This window comes from Cygnus olor, chromosome 2, assembly GCF_009769625.2.
Source record: "Cygnus olor isolate bCygOlo1 chromosome 2, bCygOlo1.pri.v2, whole genome shotgun sequence".
Lineage (NCBI taxonomy): Eukaryota > Metazoa > Chordata > Aves > Anseriformes > Anatidae > Cygnus > Cygnus olor.
Genome location: NC_049170.1, coordinates 116,782,103 through 116,808,010, shown reverse-complemented (window position 1 = coordinate 116,808,010; position 25,908 = coordinate 116,782,103). Strand labels below are relative to the sequence as shown.

Genomic DNA, 25,908 nt, shown 5'->3' with positions numbered 1-25,908 from the left:
AAGTTTTACGTTTCTGCTGAAGGTTCCATTTGTTTCCAAATGTTAACTACAACTGATTAACAGTCCCGTACTTGAGGCACCACACATATTTGAAGAGGCTGTAAAGCAGAAGCTCATCTTATTCAAAACCAGTCTGACAGCTTCACATTCTTAGTTTTTTGTACTGAAGTACTGATTTTACTCAAAAATATTGCTTGCATTACATCTCATTAGTGCATTCCAAATGCCAAACAAAGAAAAACACTCTTTTGGGCAAGGCGGCATACAGCAAAACCCTTCTGAGTACAGCTTAAATCAAGACTACTTTGAAAGCTTTCTCAATAGCATCTTCTTGTCTTTACACAACCCATGCTGAGACTCCCACAAGCTACTTGAGACAGCAAGGCAACAAAACCTGAGTGACATGAGCAGCTGAAGCTGATCTGGGGCTTGAGATAAAGTTTTGGACCGGATGAAGTACAAGCTATTGTCTAGAAAAAAGCATTCAGGAGTAGGTGGAGAGAGAGGAGAAAGAGTCTGTCAGCAAAACGAGGCTGAAGTTTCACGGCATGTACTTACACAGCTTTTGGACAAAATCTTCCGTACGGCAAAATGTGCGAAGTAATGAATGTGTATTTGGAACTCAGCTCCACCAACTACTCAGAAGATTTGGCAATCTAAATCTCACATACAAGAAGCCTTCGTATTTGTGCTGAGACTTATAACATGGACAATCTGCCTCCAAATACTGAAAGGCAGATCTTCCTGAAATTGTGTGTGTTGCATCTTCATGCAGGCTAGTATTTTCCAGGACTGTATAGAACAGTTTAGGTAATGAGCTTCCATACTGTGCCTGACAACACCCCTGAATTTCACACAAATTATTCTGTAAGTGGCCTGCTTTGTAAACCTGTGAGCATACTCGTACCTGTTGTGGCACAAAGATGTAAGTTGGAGCTCTGTAAGACAGAGTTGTAAAATACCAGCAACAAAGACAGGAAAATGTTACAGGCCAAGCTGAGAAGAAAGAGTATCTTGCCTATACATGCCACACAGTCAGAAAGAACTAATGGTCTATATATAGTTTAAAAGTAATTTGTAAGCAAGATTGTTTTCAACCCAGCTGAAGCACATCTAAATTATTTGTGGCTTGCCACGATGGTTTTAAGTAGGCAGAACAATCCCAGTTACAATTCCTCGTACATAGGACAGGATGGAAAAATACCCCACACAGAGCGCTGCCTCACAGAATACAGTATTCTGCTTCCTTTGTTTTCTCTGATTACTTACAGCTTCAAGAAGTCTGTGCTTACAGAGCTAACTTTATAAGGGCAAAGAAAAAATTTACAGAACTGTGAAATTCTAAACAGCTTTTAAATTCACTTCTTGAATGGATTCCGGGTAAGTGATTAACAATGTCACAGAGGCATAACAGAGGAACGGGGAGGGAGCAAGATATCTTCAAAGGTAAAACATACTAGGAGGACCATTTCTTTATATGCAAAAATAGCCTTGAAAATATTACTTCTACATCCCACTTATGCATAAATTCCTTTGAAGGGCTCTTAATACCTAGGAGTCTCCAAACGAGGTATGATAATCCACCATTCTCTATCCCACTAAGCACAGAACAGACAGACATCAGGCTGATCTTGAATGGAGAAGCGATATAAGACATCTAAGGGAAAGTAGTATGAGATCTTGTCTCACATTATGAAATCTTCTTCAGTAGAGGTTTTTAAGAAAAAAAAAGCTTTACAAAAAATAAATAATATTAACTTAAAAAACACTACCAAATCACCAGAAAAAGATACTGTCAGTCCTTCCTCCACAGCTCAGGGAATCAGACTAAACGGCCCTGACCACCTTCCCAGCCCATCATTTTTAATATCAGCTTCATAACAGCTGCAGTTATACACACTTAGAACTGCTTTCATCACCTCTAAATGTTTACAAAGAGAGGTAAACACCAAACCTAAGAAAACAAGGCACTGACATTGAGCACTCTGCCATTTCCATTCAAAGAATCAATCATATGTAAATTCAAAGAGAAAGTGATCTTCAGGTGGGCAACAGAAGTCACACAAAGTAGTCGGTTCATCTCGAGTATTTGGAAAAGCGAAGCATGGGTTTTACAGAAACAAAACCCCCTTCACCAGGGGACGTTCAGGTTGGAAATGAGGAGACTTTTCTTCTCAGAAAGAGCACTCAGGCACTGGGACGGGTTGCCCAGGGAGGTGGTGGAGTCACCGTCCCTGGGGGTGTTCAAGGAAAGCTTGGACGTGGTGCTTAGGGACATGGTTTAGAGGTGACATTGGCAGTAGGGGGATGGTTGGACCAGGTGATCTTGGAGGTCTTTTCCAACCTTAATGACTCTGTGAATATTTATTTGGGATCTACTGTGCTCCTTTCAAAGCCATTAAGCACACTTTCAAAAGAGGTTGCTTGTGACAACATATTAGAAGTAAACTGGGAATCTTACTTATAATTTCTGACCACAGATCAGCTGTTTGTGGTTTTTTTTCTTTAAACCTGAGTGCAATTGCAGCAAACCGAAGTGAATTTTGCCTAACTTAGCCTTTTTCTAACCCAAGCTACTGAAGTCCTTAGTTGAAGAGGAAGGAGATGAAAGCCTTTAGCAACCCATAGTTAGAGAATAGCATTAGACACTGCAGGGTTGATTTCATCTTGAAATGCAGAGATGTAATTAATTCCTGAATTAATTCCTTTAAATGATGTTATTTTTCAGTTGCTTTTTCTCAAGTTACATAGGAGATTTGAAATGCTTTGATAAATTATGTCTTTTAATCTGAAACTATGTTTAATCACATCTTGTGCTCTACATTTTCAGAAACATCATAAAACGAGTCTCCAGCTAACACATGTGAAACTGGCAAACTGTATCAACAATAGCTGTTCACTTCTTTAAAAAACTGATTTGTTTTTCCCCAGATCTCAATCAGTACCCATACAGCCTACATTCAGCTGCAAGCAGAAGGAATTGGATTAGAAGAATAATCAAAATGCGTCTTACAAATGTCAGTTTCTAGGAAGTGAAATATCTGCATGTAAAATTAGTCAATATAGGTCATTTTAAAAAGCAGGTGAGACTTATTCCCTAGCTATAGAATGCTGACAGTTTCTATAGCCCACACTAAAGAACAGCTATTTTCAAACTAAATTATTTGCTCTTAAAGGCATTTTTTTATATGATTGTTCAAAGAACTGATGATCTCATTAAAGGAATATCTGGAACAGAACTGAAACAGTTGACCTTAGTAAGAGTTTTGTTGTTGACATCCTTGGGGCTAGACTTTCATTCCTGGACTTCATGCAACCAAAACTTTCATTTTTCTGAAATAAATAAGGATTAAGTTGAACTTTACAGCAAGAGCAGGTAAAATTCAAACAGGTAGAGTTAATTCTTATCTTTACAGCAAATCATTCCCTTCTCTCCTCCAAAATCGAGTTTAACGCAGCTTCCTGGTAAGAGGAGTTCTTCCAGATGAAATCTCAAAGAATTTCTGCCCACTATGAGGAAAGAACAAAACAACCCCACCCCCAATCTATGCATATACCTATGAAGAGCCAACAGCATTTTCCCCACAGGAATAAGCATTTTGCTTTAGACGACCTGACTAAGTTTTCCCAGCAGTTCTGCTAACGATTGTCTGCTTGCTTCATTTAATAAAATGACTTAATTTCTTTAACAGTGCTTGCATGTACCGCTAACATTTTAGTTTGTTTGGGGCAGATACATGTATAATTCTGTAAACCTCCCACTTTTTTTTTTTTTTTTAATTTTATGTGTGGCTATGTTTCTAAGAGAAAAACAACTGCACTGAATAAGCGTGTATAGAGGCTTTTAAAATATCACTCACTATTTTGAAAGACTCTGAGGAACTTTTATAGCAGTAAAACTATTAGAGTTTTGTTTAGAAGTTATTTCTTCTTATGCAGTCAAATTCTCTGTAGGAAAAAAAAAATAGCTTTTCTGATAGACAAATTATTAGTAACTGATACTCTACGATAGCCAGACTGAATGCATTGAGATGGGAAATGGCAACACTCAAAACACGTGGCCTTTTTTAAGGTTCGACTTCCCGTACACTACAGGAAACCCCGTCTGATACCTGATACGAGCAAAAGCCATTAGAAGTTACTGTACAGTATTGTTTTTATTATTTTTTTTTTAACACTCAGACACCAGAAAGTATGCCAATGTATTTTAACAAAATAAAATGCAGTAATCCATAGCCAAGTAAATAATAAACTTTTTCCCATATATCCATGCTAACTCAGCTTATCATAGGCAATAACAGACCTTTCTGGACTGCTCTTTTACTGACCTGCAGGAGTTGTGCCCAATTTACTGTAATCTTCCCAAATTCCACTCTGTAAATCCCACACCTCCACAGTCACATTACCAAGGGGAGAAGGCTCTCCTGCCACAAAACGGGCTCTCCTCACAGCATCAGCAGTAAGGTAGCAAGGTAAGTTTCATTCACAAATGTTTTTTCTGTTTTGTTATAGTCTCAGTCACTTGATGACCCAGGGGACTGGGAACAGAAATAAACGGATGTGGCCAGTGTTTGTCTCAGACTAAGCACTGAGACATTCATCCCTCTGCGCTGAGTTCTGTCAATCCCATTTATATCTTATAAAACCTCAGGAACACAGAAACAGTAAAAGAGGCCCTGAAGTGCTCAAGATTTTGTACTGGGGAAAGGCCTTATTCTTCTAAGTCTCTTGTGGTACAAGACTGAGACAGTACACCTGTACTTCTTAAACTTCTCCTTTCAGGGCTTGAAGGGGTAATCTTTGTCTTTTCCTTTGCTGAACAGACGCTATGCCAGCTACCAGTTTGGGATTCATTCTCTCCTGCTCCCAGCTTATGACCTACAGCTCTCTGCCCTTTCATTTGCCCACACGACAGACCCAACGGCTGCCCAGGGAAAGAGAACAAGGTACTTCCCTCACCCCTCACCCCCAACGTGCCGCAGCCACCACTGAAACGAGCTGCCTTTCCCCCAGAACACGACGCAGGCCTGACCCCCGCTCTCCCTGCACCCAGAGGGAGAAGAGCCAGCCCTTACTTCGGAACGCGACCACACCGCGACCCGCGCACCCGGTGCACCCGTACAAAGATTTTCCCTCCCGCATTTTTACCGGGCCGGTGCCACCCCTCCCTTCCCTCCGCGCACCCCCACGGCCCCGCTCCTACCCCCGTGCAGCCCGACCCTTCCCCCCCCGCCCCCCCCAACACGCTCCCACAGCCGCCGCCGCCGCCCCCTCCCCGCACACCCCCCCCGGGGCCGCTCTCTCCCGCTGCGGGGGGGGGGGGGGGGGGGAGCGCAGCCCGGCCCCGCTCTCCCGCAGCTTCCCCTTTCCCCCTGAGGCAGGCGCCTCCCCGGCGCCCCGCTCGCTGCCGCGGCTGGCGGCTCGCCCCCTGCCCGGCGGAGGTGCCCCTCGGGGCCGTAACGCCGCCTCACGGCCCGGCCCGGCCCGGCCCGGCCCGGCCCCGCCGCGCCCCCCTCACCGACCTGTGGAGCCAGCCATCTTGTCCGAGCCCCCCCCCCAGCACCGGGCCGGGCCTGCACGCCGCGCGCGCGTCACTTCCGCCTCGCGCGCCCCGTCACTTCCCGCGCGGGGCGGAGGCGGGGCTACAGGGGGGGATGGGCGGGGGAATGTGGAGGGGGCGGGGCTACGTGGAAAGGGGGCGGGGCTACGGGGAAAGGGGGCGGGGCTAGGCAGCCAGCAAGGGGCGGTAGGGCCGTGCGGTGCCCGTGCACGTGGCCTGCCGATTTTTCCAAAGGCTTCGTTCTTTTTCGGGTGGCTCTGCGTTAAGGGGCAACGGTACACCTGCGTATCCCCCAAGACACGGTGCAGGCAGGGCTGCCAGCCCCCCAGGTCAAAGCTGGCTGGCGTTCAGTAACCCTGCAAGCGCGCGACGCGCCCCACGCACAGTCCGTCTCCATCAGGAGGAACTTCTGTACCGAAAGGGTTGTGAGGCACTGGGACGGGCTGCCCAGGGAAGGGGTTGAGTCGCCATCCCTGGAGGTCTTTAAGAGACGTTTCGATGTAGAGCTTGGTGATAGGGTTTAGCGGAGGACTTGTTAGTGTTAGGTCAGAGGTTGGACTCGGCGATCTTGGAGGTCTCCTCCAACCTAGGTGATTCTTCTGTGATCTGTCGAGCCCACCTGTAGCTACAGCAGCCCACCAGATGTAGGACACATGGTTACTAACAAAGAATTAGGTCAGGTAAAGGTAAAACTGTGGCCAGAAATATGTAGAGATAGGTACCCTGTGCTGAACGGGTATGAACGGTTATTCTACTTCACTCTGCATGTTGAGCAAAGTTTATTGAGATTATGTTTTTTGTTGTTTTTTTTTTTTTTTTGCAACACTGAACTTCAGAGGAAAAATACCTGATAACTAGAAGCTCAAAAAATGCTAAGGTACAAGAAGTTCCTTTTCCTCCAAGCTATCAAGTACTTACATGTGATAACGAAGTCACCCTTCTCTTCAAAAAGAAAAGAGTTCTTCTTTGAAATACAACCTCTGCTTTGGACTTAGTCAGATAGGTTAATGGTAATCATGACAACAAAAATGCCAAATGTCGCACAGCATCCCTTATAAGAAAACTCAGAACTGAAAAATCAATGGAAAAATCAAGGTACTACAATTGTGTGAAATAAATTTATTTCTTCAGAATCTTGGTTTTTAAGCACAGATTCTACAGCCTGCCCTCTTGCTGTAAACCACAGTCTCCAGAGTTGCCATAATAACGGTCCCCAAGCTCCATCCCATCACTGGGGAAGGCCTTTCAAGTAATATTTGGAACAAAGTCTTGAGAGAAGACAAATAAGGAATAATTATTCTCCCTTTCTCAGATTACAGTACACTCAGACATTCGATAACTGTATCTTACAGCTCTAGTGCAAACATTGTTTTTCACAGAATGAATAATTAACTTGTGTTAACTCATTTAAGCACAATATGATAGAGGACAAAAGCCTATGTGAGTGGCAATAATAATACTAATCAAACACACTGAATTGCCTTGTTTTTCTTTCCACAGAATATATCTATGAAACTACTGACTCAAAAAGTGCAGATAGAGCCAGAGGAGTCATTGCTCTGGAACGGACACTGGGCTCTGGAAACTACTTACACCATCATCAGGTAATTTCCTCCCACAGGTACTGCTTTTGGGAGCTTGGACCCTTATTTTTCTCAGCCCAGTAAATTCTTCACAAGACAGCGTATCTAAAAAGAAAAGACATAAAACGCCACATGGGATAAGAAAAAGCTCTTTTATTCATATCGCAGTGCATTCACAAGCCGTAACAGATACCAGCGCTCCACTATAGGGAGCTGCACATAAATATAATGAGCACTCAACTCATTAGTCCAGAGTTTACAGTCAGAAGCCATAGTTCTGCAAGTGACTGCAGACTGCGCCTGCCCCGCTGAATTCTCTCATTTCATCAGTGCACAGCTTGCGTCTGATTAGCTGAGAAGAGCAATGTTACTCATCCTCTTCAAAAGCAGAGGAAGCATCAAGTATTACGCAGTAATAGGAACACAGAAAACACAGAAGCTGTAATAATCACATAGAAAACCAGTACAGAATCTTATTCTAAGCAAACGGACATTTAAATCATTACCTGAGCATAGAAAGGACTCCTGAAGACCACAACACTCTTCTCAAAAGTGGATTTCATTTTAACTGCAATTACCTGGCAGTCTTACAGTTGCATCTTTTCTCTCCTGTATGTGGCAAATATCACACAAATAAGCAAATTCACTTTCTATCCAATCCATCCAGAGGTTAACTACTTTCATATCATGTCATAGGAGGATCTCTTGCACATCCGTGCAGCACACTATTTCCCCCTTCATTAACTTGAAACCCAGTTCATAATTTTTGTTTCCTGATTTCCATTTATTTTAGTATGTGTACTTCAAAGATTCTGATTGCACAAATTCTCTGTATTTGTAGGAAAGTTTCACTCTGTTTCCTCATGCTGCCTCAAGCTGGAATTCCAAGCTGTTAAATACCTAAATGAGCTAGTAAGAAAATCAAATCAGAATAAAAAATATCTCATGACAACTTAAAATGTGTAAGCAGAGTTTTACAAAGAAAATATTCATGGTATTTCACGGATGTGAAGCTTCACAGGCAATGGATATAATCGTGTTACGAGAAATAATATATCGAATATTCTAGCCCATTGTTTCTAATAAATAGCTTACACAACAACAAAAATCAGTATTCTTCACAGGGCAAATACAAAATTTGTTTCATTATACGCTAAACTGTATTATAAAAAATAATAAAATCATAAACTACGTAACGCAATCATAAACCAAAGTTCTCAAGGCACACTCTCACAAATCTCATAATTTATTTTTCTCTGTAATTCATTAATGTTGTTTATTGCTGTTTTGAAATAAGTTTTGTTATTTTGTGTAAGTTTTGTTAATTTGTGTATTTTTCCTCCTCTATATAACAGAAAAACTTATCATTTTGAAAAGTAAAAATAACATAATGAAAAGAATATGTGAACCTTTTCAGATTACAGTCCAGCAATTCAGTCTTTTTTTTTTTTTTACACATTTTTTTCTTGTATAATGGTATAAATAGGGAATATTTTTAAGTACTGCACAGAGAATAAATACGAAAAAAATGTACTGGAGAATGCGGGCATCGATCCCGCTACCTCTCGCATGCTAAGCGAGCGCTCTACCATTTGAGCTAATTCCCCATCTGAAAAAAAAACTCTGAAATGTGGACTTGTCCACTCTAGACGTGCTGATTACAACACAACCATTTCTGATTACAAATCCGTTGTTTCTTGCTGAGTCATTCTTTCCACTCACCAGCAACTGCCTGCAACTCACAGCTGAAGTCATGTGGTGTATCGTTCTGCATGTATACTACCAGAATAATCTTAATTCATTTCTGCTATAACACAAGTCTTTGTTATATAGCTGGTTTCAGATATTATGTTCTTCAAAATATTGAGCTATATAAGGAAAAAAAAAAGCGTTATAAAAAAACTTTTAGTGAACAGCTGTTCCAAATTCAACAAGGAAACCCAAGTTCTTTACAATTTTCAAGGCATACACATGAAAAACCTTGTCCAGGAAATGTTTAATGAGTGAAAAATATTACATAGCTGATTGAAATTGTTTTAAAATCTAAATGTATACACATATATTTATCTAAGGAAGCAAGAATAAATAAGGGAACAGACTGGATGGTAGTAATTTGGTAGCTCCCTAAGCGGTCCCTTTTCTAACAGACTGTACAGTTTACAAAACAGGCGGGGTTGCCCCGCTCCTGCCACCTTCCTTTCCCCTTCTCCGGCATCCTCTGTAAGGAAAAGACACGGAACGTAATGATTTATCAGCTCCACCGGCACTTTTGAGGGAAAAAAAAAAAAGGAAAAAAAAAAGACCAACTTCACGCGTTCCTCGCCCCGGTGGTCAGGAAGCTGAGAAATTCAGACGTGGGCCGCGAGGCGGCAGCAGGGGCGAGGCGGCCTCCGGCCCTCAGGGCCCGGCCCCGTTTCCTCAGCAGCTCGCTCCCCTTCCATACACACCGTCCTCGGTGCTCCCCGATGTCCCTGCTTTTCTCCCCTCTGCTGCTCTGGGCCTTCCCCTCTTCCACTCCCTCCCCCGAGGCCAGCAGGCGACGCGGAACCTACAGCTGGGATGAGGGAGTCAGGACTGGCTGCAGCAGAGGCGCTTTGAGCTTGAGCTCAACTGTGCTGTGTTGCAGTTCTGTAACAAATTCCACGTGAAGATAGTTCATCGGCACGGGTTTTTAGTTTAACCAAACCCAGGTTGCCTTCCACTTTACACTTCCTTAATGTTTTAACAACAGAAGTCTCCCCAGTATCTCTGAAAAATAAGCTTGCTACTGTACCTAAAACGATGCACTTGACTAGAGAACTGAGACTCTGGTTCTCTGCAGGGTGAGAAGAATTCACAATTTTTCCCTAGTTTTACATGGTAGTTACTGTACTTTTGCACTCTTCTCTGTAGGCCCCAGGTATTGCTGCATGTAAATGCACCTAAATTATATAGCCCGTAGTCCACCATAAGGTGACACCCTGCTACTTAAACTTACACTCTTCCACTTACAGAGGCAAGGAGGTTATTCTTGTGCTGCATTAGCACTACACCAGACAACGAATTTTTTTGCTAAATTAAGCCATGTTTCTCACTCCACAAGAATATGACAACAGAACAGAAGGCATTACTCACCCATCAAGCCGAAGTCAGGCTAAGGGGAAACCAAATCCGATGGTGAATGGATGTAAGATTGCCACCTGACTGGTTTCTAGCTGGCCTGCCCGGTTTTCATGCTGCCTTACTGGCTTCTGATGACAACAAATGGGCTGGCTTATGTACATTAGCACTAACACGATGGATTGCTTGGATTGCAATTCAGTTGCTTCTGGAGCTGCATTCTTAGACAAGCGGCAACACAAAGCAGGAATAATTGAAAGTAACTCACTCTCTTTATTCTGTACAGCAGTATTTGCTTGGTGCTTGAAAAGCTTTAGTGTTGATCTGCTACAGATTTCATGATTATGCCAGCCACAAGAAAATGGCATGTGGAACAAAGAATAATGGTATTTGGAAAGGATGCAGTTAGCTGTCAGCTTTGTAATACTATGAACATTTTTAATGAGGATAGGAATTAGAAATAAAGCTGTTGTGAAACTGTGGCTGTTTTTAAATTTAAGCTATGTTACAGACATTTTTTAAAAATACTAAAACTAGTCCTGCCAGAGTTAAATACCATTTTTTTGTTGTTGTTGTTTTGGTTTGTTTGTTGGGGAGAGGAGGGGGGGACAGGGGGACGGAACAGGGGGTATGAACGTTTGTCATTTCTCAATGTTTATAGGATGTTTTAAGACTAACAATCACATTAAATTGATGTATCTGTAGCTCTTGTGAAGTAAAGAGGTATCTTTTCAATATAAATAATTCATTTTTCTATGCCAGCTGCTACAACATACAAAGAAGATTCAGCACATTTTCTGCACTCAAAACACTAGAGGGAAAACATAATAGCTTTTGGTGTCTCAACAACTCCTCTTTCTTGTGAACGTTAATTAAAATAATTAATCAACTACTGTGAACACAAAGCTTGTAAGGCATCAGATCCGACATCAGTGAAAAAAGTGAAGTCTGGATAGTTACAAGGAAAACTACAAAAGCTGCATCCGTGTTTCTCACCTGGGGGAGCTTTCTTACAGCAAACATTTCACTGGCAGTAGCAGCTGTGATATAAAATCCTGCAGAAGTAACGCATTTGTTTTCCATGTAACCTTATTTATGCAAATTCAGTCACCTTTAGGACTCTCATATGGGCCTAGGAGTACCTTAATCATCTGTAGGAATTTAGAGTGAGGTAGCTAACCAACATTAATTATTCCAAGGTAAAGGTGAATCATCTTTAGTAGTGATGACAAAGATCATAGTTAGACCAGACATTCCTGAGTAACCAGAAGACTGGGTATTGTTATTCTAAGGTAATGGAGAAAAACACAACATAACTTGTATTTATCTTTATCTCTTGAAAAGATGAACCTTTCATGATGTAAAGTTCAATCAGTTCAAATGCTGCTATAATCTTAATTGACTGGTAAACAATTCAAAGCCTGCATTGCTCTTGTTTAAGTGGTACTATGCACCATTAACATTATTTCAGAACCTTTTATTTGAGAAGTGTTGAAGTAGCTGTACTTTTACTAATAATATTTAGCCAAAAGAGGACTCATGAGCTACAGAAAAGCATGAGCTTTTGTCATCATAAAACTATCTTGGCTTTTGCCTGAGAAAAATTTTGAGTTGTTTCTCCATTTTTTTTTCAGGAAAAAAATATTTAGCAATATGCAAAGGCAGTAAAGTTACAAATGTGCAACAGATGGGCTACTGCCAAAATTTTCAGAGACTCCAAGGAACTGAGGCAGATGGGAGCAAGCTGGAGCAGCTAAACCTACATAATTTCAGCAGCTGTGCTGGAAGGAGAGATCAACGGTGGGTTTTCCCATCCTCTTGAAAAATGGCCTTTGCTTGCTAGCAGTTAACTTCATGTCTGGTGTTGACACTTGAGAGATCAGCTCTTTTTTTTTTTGTAGTACAGAGTAAGTTTTTACAGTTTACAAACCAGCCTTATGTTTTATAGTCTCTTTAAGAAGGAAAAGAAAAAAAAAAAGAAAATGAGAGAAAGATATATTATATATCTAAGTAATTTAAAGAGTCATGCTCTCAAGTGCCATCAACTACCAGGAATGTGGTTGTGAGGTAACACGTCCATCCTCCTTAAACACAGATCAATATTACATATTTTTAAATTATTTTTTCCAATCTCCACCGTCACTGCAATGCCTAAGAAAATGCATGAACAAAAATGTAATTATGAATTTACATATTGAAAAAGGCATTTTAGTTTATTTAAAGGTCTATACACTCAGCTGTTATTTTTGCTACTTATGGCCATCACGTGAGAAATCTAGGGCAAAACCTGCTCTTGCCAACACTGCCTTCCCCATCCCTGAAAGATCCAGTAGGCAGTTGTAATGTTGGGCTGTTCGGGAGGGAAGATAAGGGCTGGATGCCATGAAATGCCCTCACCATACAGGCGAGGCTGTACTTTTGAAGACTTACCTACTGCCCCAGCAATAAAATCAGGAGCTAGGATGTGCCTGAGGTATCGTGTCTCTCTGTGTTTTTGATGGCAGTCCTCTCCTCCCAAGTGTTTTGTCACCTCACGTGAGGGAAAAAAAAAAAAAGAAAGAAATTGGGGTGTGGGAGGGAAGAGTGGTGCTGGTGGGGCACTGCCACAGAATGTTCTAGCACAGGGTGGAGTCCTGGTAGCTTCTGAGGGCGGGAGGAGAAGAGCCCTCGGGTCTGGGCTTGGTGTCTGCGTGAGCAGCCCTTGAAGGAGAGAGGAGGTCTGTCTGCAGTCGTTCTTTAGCTATTTTCGTTAAGAAAACCGTGGGTTTCACAGCGTGGAGTTTCTGAGGTTAGTTAGGGTGCACTGGCTTTGAGGGGGGGGTGCAGGTAGGTGCCCTCAGCCTGGTGTACTGCCTGGGGGTGGTCTTGGGGCTTCTGTGGCGCTGGCATGGCTCGGGCTCCAGCACTCCTGGGGCCACTTCTAACACCTACAACACCGATCTTGTATCATGTTAGTAAAGGTTTAATAGCTGTCATTTCCTTTCTCTTCTGATGCTGCTCAGCCAAACTTTGCTCAGTGTATTGTTGAGACTAAGAAAGGTAGAAGGATCACATCAGAGGATAACGTGGTTTGAAGAAATTGCTGAAGTGGGTGCTCTCTGCAACTTACCATCTTTTTAATTGAGTTTGGTTGTGATATTTTTGTGCTATACCCGTGTTTTGAGTATACTGGAAGTAAGTGACTTCATCAGTGCGTGGAGCTCTTCTACTGACAGGTCTGATTTCCATGTTTTGATTCTACAATAACTATATAGTGGTGTATAAAAAGGCAAGAGCTTGTCTTTATTTAATTTTATATGGACCTAAGACATTAGATGCTGAATGTACACTGAACAGCAATGAATTTTGTGTACCTTAAACCCTCTAATATTTGAACACTGGCCAAATTTTTTGGATCATTCAATATAACCAGTTCCTTCTGTCTTTTTCTCATTTGGTTGGTTGGCTGAGATTATTCTACTTAAAGCTACTTTATTATTCTGGAGAAAATCTTGTCAACTGGTGAGTAGGTCTGTTTCTTAGTAAAATGCACAGGAGGGAGCACAAGATGTAGGAGAGTAAATTCTGTTGTATGTCTGTGTGGTGAGGGTGAGGCACTTGCAGAATGTTTATTTCATGCTGAAATGTGGCAAAAAGAGAATTAAGCTGTTAACAATGGTGACTTTATTTGATTCTGCGAGACATGGTTTTATGATGTTACAGAAGCGCAGTATGTAAGATGCATTAAAATCATATAATTAAAGTCTAGCCCCTCATCTTTTCCTTGGAGAAGACATAAACCAACTTTATAGGTGGAGAGGTACTATCTGAAGAGGTATTTTTTACTGTGCTTCTGTTCAAACTGAACACAAACAGGAGCTGCTGTAGGTCACTGTGTGTGAAAGATGGGAACAAGCCCAGGGATATTTCTGCTGCTTGATAACCTTACTAAAGGCTAAGCACCAATGCCCCTGTTCCAGCACAGACTAGTCCTCTGCAGTAGTACCAGTGAAGAAAGCTAAGACCAACTGATATTAAACTGAAGGTTTTATAAAGCAGAGTTTTGTTGTTTTTGTTTTTGTTTTTTTAATACAAAAGCCATATTTATTCTGTTTAATCAGAAATACATCTGATATTTGTATGCTGTCACTCTCTATTAAATAGAAGTAGTAAACTGGACTTTTTGTGGTGCTCAGTTGATCTTTTTAAATTTAAAGCAGAAACCAGCAGTGTTAAAATACGTGTTGGATGGAAGATGTTTCAAAAAAATCGTATCTAAATTTCAGAAGAAACTTCTAGGCAAGAGAGAAAAAAAATAGAAAATAGAGAAAAAATAGAAAATAGAGAAAAAAATAAGAAAAATTACGTGATTGATGAGCAGGGCAAGGGTGTGCTTTGAAAGGTAAAATCCCATTCTTCAAAATGTTGAAGATTGTATGTAGACAAGGAAAATGAGATCATGAATACTCATCCAATGTAAAAATGTCAGTGGAAAAAGTTTAAAAAGAAAAAAAGAAAAAGCATGATTTTTTTTTTCTTAAGGTTGTCAGGCAGAAATATAGAAATTCTGTAAAAGAAATAGACAAGGTGTAAAAGAAGCATTCTGGGAGAGGAAGAAGGGGTCAAGGTAGAAGGAAATAGATTACATTCTTGTATTCTTGTTCATTATAAAGCCTAGGGCCTATTGGTGTAGGGAACGTGGTGGAGGGAGTGTCTCACGTTCAGGTGGTAGAATAGGTTAAAGAATATATTATTTTCTTTAATATATATATTAAAGAAAATTACCAGAACCGGTGTGCGCAGTTGAGTTGTAAGCCTGAGCCTGGGTGGGCTTCCCTTAGCTAAGCTGTGTAGCTGTGCTTTACCATTCAAAAGCAGGCATGATGTAGCCAAGTTCCTGCCTGGGCTGCGTGTGTACAGGGCGAGGAAAAAGACAAGTAGAAGGGTACTGTTTGCTTCCTTACAACATGGGTATTTTTAAGTCTTAGTTGATTTTTACTCAGAAAGAATACTATCTAAAAAAAAAAAAAAAGTGAAAAACTGTAAGGTTTACTGAGCTTTTTTTTTTTTTTTCCTTTAATTGCTTTGGAATAGTTAATAAAATGCTTAGAGCTACGTATTCCTGTCTGTTGGAGGATCATGCTATTTTGTGAGGGATTTTAGATCGTCTATTTTTGTCAATCATATGGCGAGCAGAAGGCATTCTGGCTAAAACAGGGGAAAAATATTGAGTGGAATTTCTAGTAATCAAGCCAACTGATGTAGAGCTATTTTGTTTCTTTAGTGTTTTGAAATGTACAGTACCATGACTGGCATAAATTTAGGTCACTTCTGAAACTGGGATTTATGTCACTCTGGTGCTCTGGAATGTTCTCATTATAACTAAGGGCTGTGTTTCTAGATACTGTGTGACTAAGCAAAGCAACTTCTGGATCTTTCAGAGGTTTTTTTTTCCACAAAAATACAACTGGTCATGTGAAAACATCATAGGGTAGAAGTACCAGCAAGCTTTCTTACTTCTCCAGACCTCTTGACCACTGGGGCTGTCTGTCAGACAGCTGCAGGACTGTCTATGGGAGCTGCAAAATAATTGCAGCTGTAACAACATAATTATTTTCTACAAATTAACTTCAGGTGCATCTTTCTAAGCTGATTAAGTGTGAATCTCAGAGGAAAAAATAGTTTTTCCCCAAACCAGCTGTTTCAACCAGAGTGAAGGAGGGAGCAAATAACAAGATACTGCAGTTTTAATGGGAGAGAGGAGTATATGTCGGACATTTGGCACAGGGATTTGTGGTTAAACCAATGGTCCACATCAGGCAGAGAGAACTGGAATCCTGGATGCTGCAGAAGCTTGTGACAATTCAGAAGAGTGAGGTTAGTGCTAGTGACATATAAGTAAGGGCAGTGCTGGCTGGTGAATTGTAGCTCTTCTTTCCCTGGTCAGTGATAATTAGCATCTTGCTGCTTCTCCTCTTTGGTTCTCCTGCCTTCTCTAGAGGATTGTTGGCTACTCTTTTTGTTATGACATGAGACTTACTATTCCTAAAATAATAATATTTCCAGAATACCTTTGGGTAAAAAAAAAAAAAAAATCTGGATATGTCTTAAGCCACTGTTTTTGGTTGATCTTAGAAGTGGATGTTTGCAACTGCAGGTCTACTTGGGCTCTTCTTGGTTAAGGTGTTTAGATGTTTTGCGTGCTGTGTCTTTTGAAGCAGTGTGTATCGTGAGCCATGTGATGTTCCTGAAATCTGTCAATCAACAGTTGAGTTGTCAAATCAAGATTTGAGTTCTATGGTGAAACTACAGATATCATGATGGATACTGGGCAAAGGAAAAGAAGAAGGAAGGGACTTCCATTGCTAAAGGATGATCTATGTGAATTGTCCAAAACAGCTGAATGTTCAGGAAAAAAGACATTGGCATTTATAAAAAAAATTTTAACACTCCCAGTGGAACTTGCAAGAAAAGTAAGGAGATAGTGTTTTGTATTAAAGTGTCTCCACAGAACATCCCCATCGTTTCTAGAGTTAGTACTTAAAACCGTTTCATAGATGTGTAAACCACTAACACAAATGTAAACGTGAGGTGCTTTGCTTTTAAATGTTTTTCTGTTTCTTAAAGTTAGGACCTAACCGTTTCGGCATTCCACTGGGAAGCTGTGGCCTGTTATCCCCCAGCGAAGGTGCTGATAGGAGGTAAGAAATTGGGCAGCGGGCTCTGACAGGAGTGCTGTTCGGATGGAAAGTACCAGGTGAGTTCGGGCGGGTAGCTCTGGTTGTCTGGGAGGCAGCAGGTCGGTGTGGCTGGGTACATAGTGAGCCCGGGCGGCCCCTGGCGGCCAGGGGGAATTAGCTCAAATGGTAGAGCGCTCGCTTAGCATGCGAGAGGTAGCGGGATCGATGCCCGCATTCTCCAGCGTTTTGAACAGCCGCGGTGCTTCACGGAGGTGAAGATCTTCTTCCGTAAATCCCTCAAGTTCGTGAAAGAAAATATATTTATTTACAGCCGTGGGGAAACGCGTTCCGTTTTTTTTCTGTTAACAGTCGTAATGGTTTTCTTTTCTGCTTTGGGAGAGAGGTTTGTAAACTTCTGTTTTCTCTAAAATTATGGGAGATGCTCCCCGCCCCCCTCCACAGACACACAAAAAATACATTCCTATTGCCAGGTTTTAAAGAATGAAACAAAAGCACCCTGACAGGTATCACTGTCTCTTCTGCTTTTTGGCCACGATACAGTTTTTGTATCCTATTATGTTATAGGGCTTTTTAAAATTTAGGTGCGTTTTTCCAAAGCAGTTTTGTAAGGATTAAAATAAATTGATTTAGTAAGCACGTGCACAGTGTTAATGATTTAAGCTATTAATGTTGATCAAAGTGCCTTTTTAAAGTGCAAATTATTTTCTTACAAAGGGCTGAGGAAGAAATTGAATGAATTATGAGAGGATTAAGAGTGGTAATGCAAGTGATTAGGAGCAGAAAAGCATGTGAGGTAAATAACTAAATAAGGTAATTTTGGAAAAATAATTTGTAAAATATAAATCATGATTAATGTCACTCAAAACTATGTTAGAAAGAAGTGTGTCCTGCCAATCCTAGATGCAACGTATGCAAGGAAGCTGGAGGGATGGCAATTCTACAGTGAGCTGAGGATATGTGTGCGTGTGTGTGTATATATACACACACACACATATATATAATACATACTGCTATGTTTCCTTGTAGGCAATTTCTCTAACTTTTCATATGACTAAAAAATAGTCACACGCTAAAAGTCAATGTAATGGTCAGAAGTGTATTTTATTTCCTGTGTTACAGAATAACATTAGTAAGTGCTTTGGGGAGGAAATGTATTTTAAGAGCTGACAAGTGCTGCCTGCTTATTGAGATTTCTTCACGTTCAGTTTGTCTCACGAAATGGTGTCTGTTGCTAGGTATGTATTTTCTTTCAGAAACTTCAGCAGTTTATGGAAGAAAATCTTTAACTCTCTGAAGCACCGGGGCTGTTCAAAACACTGGAGAATGCGGGCATCGATCCCGCTACCTCTCGCATGCTAAGCGAGCGCTCTACCATTTGAGCTAATTCCCCTTGATTCTCACTTTTGAAAGTGGCCGCACTTGTGCAGAATCGCTCTTCGGCTGTTCTCATTGCTCCTCCTTGCTGGGCTGGTCAGTTTATCTGGGAGCACTGAATCGTCAGGGTGCTTATGTGCAAAGCCCGGTAGCTTAAAAGTCAGAGTGCGCAGTTGACACATGAGAAGCCGTGGTGCTGATGCACTTTCTGCTTCGTTAGTTTGATAAAGTGATACTCGGGCAAAGAGTAAATCTAGAAAGTACACTGTTAGCAGTCACTGAATGGTAATGTTGTTTTCTTCCTTGTGTTTTTCGTCTTACTGTCTTTTCCAGCTTTATTTTCTGTTAATATTCCAAGTCGGTGTATGTAAATGACAAATATAATGGTTTAAATACTCATCATAGTTTCTGGAAATAAAGCACTTGTTTATCTCATATCCTCCTAGATTATATTCTAGGTATGTCTACCTTTTTGTATTGACCTTGATGATTCAGTTAAAATAGTTTTGCATTTAAATATATGGGGTCACTAAAAACACTTCAGAAATAGAAGTCAAGTGTGGCATACCAACAAATTCCTTGGTAAGTTATTTAGGAAAAAGGCTGCTATGGTTTTGTGAGAGGCCGTGGAGGTAGAATACAATGCTTCTCATAAAGATCATGTGCTCTTAATCCTAAATCAAGTCATACTTTGCAGTAAGAAGTACTTTGGCAAAGCTCTGTTTCCAGGTTGTTAAATCAAGGAGTGCTTTTTAGATTTAAAGAATAAAAACGAAGTTTACAATGAGAAATGATATATCAGTGTAACCAAAGAAAATAGAGGCAATGAAAATTATATAATACAAAATCTCTCACTTGCAGTTTAAATGCAGAGAAGTTGGTTCTGCTAGTAAAGTAAAACATGCAGTATTCCAACGGTGCATGCGCTGTCAGTTTTTTCTAATGGCTTTAGCTTACTGACAGCATCCAGTCAGAAGAAAATAAATTATGAAATTAAACATCAGCTAGTTACAACTTGTCTAAAGTAAGACAATACTTAAAAACTAGCACAATACAGATTCAGGATGAGATGTAGAACTAAAACTGCTTTAGTATCACTGCAAATACTCTCCTATAACTTATACTGTCCTACATTTCCTCAATCTCCACGCAATAATAAAGATTTGTTCTTACAGCTCCTTGCAGTACCTTGTAACTGACTATATCAACCTCGCTGGAGTAAACTGGAAAACAAATGTGCAGAAGTGGTTTGAGTCCTTCCCACAGGCACATCTCAGGCCGGGTGACGGCCCACTGCACGTCTGCAGCTGGGATCTTTCGCATGTGGAATCTCACAAGGTTTGGCTCCATTTCCAGTTTTCTTTATCTACCGTGCACCACCTGAGTCAGTTTAAAAACGGCAGATGACCTCTCCCTACTTTTCATTGGCAAATTTCACTGCTGCCACTGAAATGGCTAACGCTTGGAAAAGCCAGCTCATAGTTTATTTGATGCCTAAGTCAGATAAGGGTGAGGGAAGACCTCTGCAATAGTACTATTTCCGTTCATTAAAAATGTGTATTTCATTCTGACAGTCCATTGTTTTGTGATCTTGATTTGTTACGATTGCCAAGTTTTCATGTAAGAAGGTGAGTAACACTTTCTAACTTCCCCTTTAGGTTGGGAGAATTTCCTTACCTACATTGCTGCAAATAAGCTGACATTTTTAATTCCTTTATTATTCTCTGTCCTGTATTTCAGCTGAGAAGGCTTTGTGTACGCATACTTTCATTTAGCACAGGTCACTTCAATGCATCTGCTTGGCCACACTAACATAAACTGATAAAAGCCCGTATTACCAGCTTGGACTTTTGCTTTCTAGGCGGTCGTCGTAGGGCACCTCCGTGTAAATGCGAATTTTGCATCATCTTTAAGCTGCTCCACTGCACTGTCTGTGACGTTACTTCCCTCAACGCAGAACTAGCTGCCTCGTCAAAAAAAGGTAAATCTAGTGCGAGTGGGTGGCACCGACACGCTGCAGGCCCTGAGTTTGTCATGTAAAGGAGCATGAAGTGCCTTAGCATGTGACTGTGAGAGTTTATAGGGAGATCTTGTTTGACTTTTAACTCAGAAACTTCCTGTCTTGTGGAACTTCTCCCTCATTCCTTTTCTTGCCTTTCCCTCGAGGAAACCTTGAATCTTAGGAAAAACTTGAGGAAAACTTGAAACTTAGAGAAGGATTTATTGGTAAGCTGCACCGCAGCTAGTAGAAAGAAGTAAAAGAAGGGTGCTACCTGTTTTCTTTGTTCTTACAAGGGTTCTCAAGGAAAGCTTTGTTTGTTTTTTTTGTTTGTTTGTTTGTTTTTTTGCCTGGAGAATTCTGTTGTTTACATACATGTACACGTGAGAAGAAAAATGTCACTGATATGATGCAAGAATTGATGCAGTGATTAGTGTGGTAGAAAACCTCCTCAAACAATAACAAGTAAACAGTACTATTTCACCCCTTATATAGATGCCTTATAGAGTGAACATTACAGGGAGAAGGAACATGCATCTACGGCTGAGTGAAGCAAAAAGTGGTATGTATGTTTTACTGTTACTGGAGATAAAACCGTTTTCATGATGGTAGATCTGGCATGAATATTACACGAGCATGCAGTGTTCTATACTCAGAAGTATGAACATACGTAAATGTGTCCTGCAAGGTGCAGTAATGTTTTCTGCAGTTGCCCATCATAATAACTATTTCACTCATTTTGTTTTACTCCATAAATATACTCTTTAATATTACTGACTTAACCTTTGGGTTTGAGCCATTGACATGGAGTGCATTTTTTTGTTAATTATTGTCTAGCAAGATATCCGTTATTCCAAGGAATATAATCTTCCTTACTTTGCTTCCTGCTCTGCCCTTCACAGAAGCAGAAGCCACCTCACTTGCCCTAAAGTTCTGTATTTCTTTTGTATTGTGCTTCCTTAATCATCCCTGACATCTCAGAGCGGGGGGAGAAAATAGACAAGCTCAAGGTCAAATGGTAGTAAGAGCTCTCAATGGCTGCCTTGGGGATAAAGGAGCAGTCACTAAAGAGGCTGTTTGTATTTGTGACCACTAAAATCTGTGGTTGCAGGGTAAAAATTGCATGGTGGGGGGGGGAATTAGCTCAAATGGTAGAGCGCTCGCTTAGCATGCGAGAGGTAGCGGATCGATGCCCGCATTCTCCACTGTCATGTTTTGTTTGTGGTGGGAGAAACCAGTTAACTACAGACATTTTAGTGTATTGAATAGGAGTTTTGAAGTGAGATAAACCATTACTTCTTAGATGCTCGTGTTTACTTCTCAAATGCCAAGTAAGGAATTCACTAATTAAATTTAAATAATTACTCATATTTTTAAAATATATGAATAGAAATTGACTTACCGAGTTGGTGGGGGGGAGCATGTAAAATGCCAGAAAGCAATTCCTCCCAAGAACTGCAAGCAATAGATTTTTTTTTTTAATCTTATACACCTGGAAAACATGTTTTTTCTGTGTTATCTTGTTTTTTTTAGCACTTTGTTTGGAAATGCTTAAATGAAATATTAAAGATTTGATTTTATAAACTTGTTTCAAAATTGCAGTTGATTGTGTTTTCATTTATGGAGAGACCAGTGCAACAGAGGAAAAAAAAACAACTAAATGTATTTAAAATTTGCAGTTCCATATACTCTGATGCTCGAGGTTTTATGTTCCCTATTAATGATAAAAAGTGGGGGAATTAGCTCAAATGGTAGAGCGCTCGCTTAGCATGCGAGAGGTAGCGGGATCGATGCCCGCATTCTCCAGTGTTTTGTCAAACAGAATTAGAAGCTACTAAAACAAAATATGTAATTATTTCAGTTAAATGCTAATTTTGTTTTAATCAGAGCAAAACTGAATTCCTTCTTTCCTCCTTCAGCATGCACTGCTAACAAAATCAAGCTTATATAACTGTCTATATCAGTTTTCTATCGTAACTCTCAACTCTACCTGGACAGTTCAAGTCAAATTTGGCAGACAGACAGAATTCTGCAATATTAAGTTCTTACAGGCTTGATGAAAAACACTGGATGAATGAAAGTTAGAGACCTGAATCAACGTCTCTTCTCCGCCTGTCCAGCAAGGATATGGTTTCATCAGACAGTGGATCTTGGCAGGGTTAGTAGTTTAAGAATGTTTGTTCTTCCCCAGCTGCCAATTCTAGTGCCAACCCAGAAACACAGCATCTTCTTTTCCTTTAAGGCTTTTGTGAAGCTGCAGCGTGAGCTGGATCAGGGAGTCAATTCAAGTGTAATTGTAAAAATTGTCATCAATCTTACCACAGGCCTGTGTCCTACAAAACACGCTGCAGCTGCTGTCTTGTAGCTATGGCCTTTGTGCAGGTTATAATCAACCTAAAATTCTTAGCTTTCTCTCTTTTTTTTTTTTTCAGAGTTGTTTTTAGAAGAGGCTAGTGCCTGCCACACTTGTATTAGAGCTTCAGTGATAACCTCAACCATCTCTTTGATTGACTGACTTTTAACACCTTATTAGTTCCTTCTGATCCTTATCCAGAGGTTTTCTTTGTGTTGCACTTGCCCCTGAGCCTTCCAGAAGCACCTGCACAGCTTTTTAGATATCAGTGAGCTAAATCTGCTGTGTCAGAGTGTTAAGTAAGCACCGTATGGTGTGCAGAAAGTCCTGCTAATTTCTTCACATCTTCTGTCCATTCATGGCTGAGGAAGGAAATAACGTGCAACTAAGAAAACACTTATTATTCTATTTCTTGATGCGTCTCCTTAGGCTGAAAACTTATCATTCTACTTGAACTCTTGGGTGTTCCTAAAAGCATGTACCAATCATAGTAGACAAGATCCCCAGAATTGTCCTACTAAATGCCATTATTCTGACAGCAGTCTGGGATGTGACTGTATCTACTGTATAAATGTGACGGTGTGTTCTCCCCGGCCACTTCTCACCTTCTGTCTGGCCTTTGCTTTGTTCAAACACTGGCTGTTGCATCCTAGCAAGGACTCACAAAGGAGTGTTAACTAAACATGTTGCAACTCTGATCCGTTAACAAGAAGTTGTGCTAGTAAAAGCCTGCTTTATACTAGGAAAAGGATTTGTATGACAACAGTTATGAAAGAATTGGACCACAGAACCACAACAAAAACATGGGTTTTATAATCAGGTTTATAAAGGAAATAATTTAGCCTGAAGATGTAGCAAAGATCTCGTTACAGGCGATGGTTCTATTGCAGTGGTTCCCTTCTAAGATTTCCTCTTAATACAGTAATTGGAAACTCTGCTCTTCATTAGAAAAGGTGCTCAAATTTAGGCAAAAGCTATCCAAACCCGCTCTTACCCCATCTGGTTGAGAGGTGGGACGTGAACAAGAGTCGTGGATCAAACCAAGTGAATGTTTTCTCTGTGATCAAAATACAGGACACTGAGGGAGTGCTTTAGGGTTCAACAAAACATTAAATAATTATTTAAATAAGTCCCCTGCTCAGATTTTATGACTATTTTAAAAATACGTTTCACACTAGCAAATACAACACTGTTTTCCTTATCAATTTGGAGTCCACAGATGCCAGTTACAACGGGAGCCTGGCTTTAGTTAGTCTATAGACAAGCTGTACTCCTGAAACCTTACAACTTCAATTAAATAGCTTTTTGGTTTTGAGCATTAAATAATTCAAGCTGGTGTTAGGCTGAATGTAAATGTTGTTATAAAGCAGCCATAAAAACTGAGGATTGGATACAGCTTCCATATTGACTGTCAGTTTACCTAATGGATGATGAATCTCATGCTTTTTAAGTGAACTATGCATGCATTTTTTCAAGACTATGTGTGGTCTTGCAGAGTCAGTAACAAACAACTGCAAAATGCTTACTTTCTTCAGTCCGTAGTGCTGTATCCAGATGATAAGTTACACAGCAGCTCTAAGATAATGACTACAGAAACATACTCCACGAGTGGGACAGAATCGTTTTCCTAACCAGCTGTTCAACATGCAACCTTCAGTACAATTTCTTCTTTTCCAGAAACAGTCCTGGAAGCTGTAGTTCCTTCTAGGAAGATAAAACTGGAATTCCAGAGTGACTACCAAAATTAAGAATGAAGCTTTGATGAAGATGACTTAGAACATGGTTTTAAGGAATATATCATCTGAGGTGTGATGGGCAGAGGATAATCCTGACAGATCACCCTCGCCTAGGACTTCACGCCATCTGCTCCTACTCAAGTGCTTAACAAAATTGGTCATGATTAGGATTCAAGTCACTTTCAAATCAAATTTCATTGCAGAGAAATGAAGCGTACCTTTGAAGCCAGTAACAGTGGTAGCAAATGACATTTTTCAGTCTATCATGTTAGTTTACACCCCCCTAGGATAACTGGTGATTGCATTGTGTGCTAGAAAAACAGAAGTTTACCGTTGCATTTCACTTAACCAGCAGCTTTTCTTTATAATGTTAGACAAGGTAGCAGACCGCTTAAGTCACTTTTAGAGGTCATCATTTATTACAAAAATTTCTGCTAGTAGGAATGTAACTTTTTATCATGTCTTTTGTAGAATGTACAGAAGACTTTAATGCCTTTCTTCTCTGTTGTTTCTGATGTTACGAATGTAATGAATGTCTCCCTGATCAGACTTCACTGAAACTTCAACTGACTTGGGTTTAAATAAGTTTAGTTAAAACTAACAGCGCAGGGTAAATAAAGCAGGAAATTAGGACATGCGTAGAGTTTGAAACTATCACACAGAGTAAGAAAAATATTCTCAAATCTGCTAAGTAAGTTACTTAGATCTTCCTTTTGCTTTCTGTACGTTTCACATTAGTGTATGGGTGTTTTAAGATCTTTTATGGATTAAGATCTAATCTGTTTTTCACTAAGCAAGACTACTTACAAGCATTACTATTCTATATCCACCTAACCACAAGTGGCACTTGTACTCCTTGATAATCAAAAAACAACAACAAAACAAGCAAACAGAAAAAAAAACACTGTTGGAAAACAACTCATCGATTACTGTGTAAAAGATGTAAGAGCCACCTAGTGGGGTTATTCTGTAAGTGACACTGTGAACACTAAACAGAATAATGATTTTGGTGTTTCTTTTTAATACAAATGTAAGTAGTCATCTTACATTGGAAAGGAGCTAAAATCTAATTTACAAACAAAACTTTCTTCAATTTCCTGGAACCCTTGATTTTACAGATATACAATTTAGTTTACATTGAGAAACAGAGGGTAAACAGATCAATCTATGTTCAACAGTAGTAGTTTCCATACTGACAAACAATTTTAACTTAAGGAATGTTGGTGCTGTAGCCACATATATCACTAGGTTTGAATCCTTGGGCTTTGTGCATTTTCTTAAGACAAAGTTTTAAAAATTAAGAAGCATAATTAATAAAATTTCATAGTGCTGTTTCATCTGACAAATGGAGGTACTAAATAGAGAGGGTAGCCTTGGTAAAACTATGAGAGTGGAATAGCAGGTGAGAAAGGCTTGTAAACTGAGGAATTATTTCACAGGCCAAGTAACGTCCATGGAAAAAGTATGCAAGTGATAGCTTTCAAAAGTTAAGTGAAAGATAATTGCTTACGATTGTACCAGTCT

The 25,908-nt window shown here is 40.3% G+C and overlaps 1 protein-coding gene, 2 long non-coding RNA genes and 4 other non-coding genes across 19 annotated transcripts in view; 3 read left to right on the top strand and 4 right to left on the bottom strand.

Moving 5' to 3' along the window:
- The window catches only part of UBE2V2 (ubiquitin conjugating enzyme E2 V2), a 29,115-nt gene extending 23,480 nt beyond the window's left edge, over window positions 1-5,635 (bottom strand). Inside the window, exon 1 of one of the 4 annotated variants that reach the window (XM_040550351.1) lies at window positions 5,523-5,635. In XM_040550351.1, coding sequence (XP_040406285.1) covers window positions 5,523-5,538 — 16 coding nt within the window. In that variant the 5' untranslated portion in view covers window positions 5,539-5,635. Of the gene's footprint in view, window positions 1-1,551; window positions 3,329-5,522 lie in introns of those variants that run through there. The other 3 variants (XM_040550353.1, XM_040550350.1, XM_040550352.1) reach the window with 3 other exon arrangements.
- Window positions 5,636-6,360: 725 nt separating this feature from the next.
- On the bottom strand, window positions 6,361-14,466 carry LOC121066640. 2 transcript variants are annotated; one of them, XR_005817894.1, is made up of 5 exons: window positions 12,673-14,466; window positions 8,866-9,011; window positions 7,650-7,752; window positions 7,154-7,248; window positions 6,361-6,828 (listed from the first exon to the last, which is right to left on the bottom strand). It is a non-coding gene; the product is annotated as an uncharacterized LOC121066640 (long non-coding RNA). The 2 variants fall into 2 exon arrangements; XR_005817895.1 differs by lacking the exon at window positions 8,866-9,011.
- TRNAA-AGC lies at window positions 8,678-8,750 on the bottom strand. The gene has a single exon. It is a non-coding gene; the product is annotated as a tRNA-Ala (tRNA).
- Window positions 10,853-24,414, top strand: LOC121066638. Of its 9 annotated transcripts, none has more exons than XR_005817891.1 (7): window positions 10,853-12,959; window positions 16,853-16,922; window positions 17,637-17,732; window positions 19,472-19,634; window positions 20,158-20,277; window positions 20,791-20,857; window positions 24,326-24,414. It is a non-coding gene; the product is annotated as an uncharacterized LOC121066638 (long non-coding RNA). The 9 variants fall into 9 exon arrangements; XR_005817888.1 differs by having other exon boundaries at window positions 16,849-16,922; XR_005817892.1 differs by lacking the exon at window positions 17,637-17,732 and having other exon boundaries at window positions 10,855-13,068; window positions 16,849-16,922; window positions 19,482-19,634.
- TRNAA-AGC lies at window positions 17,070-17,142 on the top strand. Its single transcript has one exon. It is a non-coding gene; the product is annotated as a tRNA-Ala (tRNA).
- Window positions 18,240-18,312, bottom strand: TRNAA-AGC. The gene has a single exon. It is a non-coding gene; the product is annotated as a tRNA-Ala (tRNA).
- On the top strand, window positions 22,029-22,101 carry TRNAA-AGC. The gene has a single exon. It is a non-coding gene; the product is annotated as a tRNA-Ala (tRNA).
- Window positions 24,415-25,908: the final 1,494 nt, after the last annotated feature.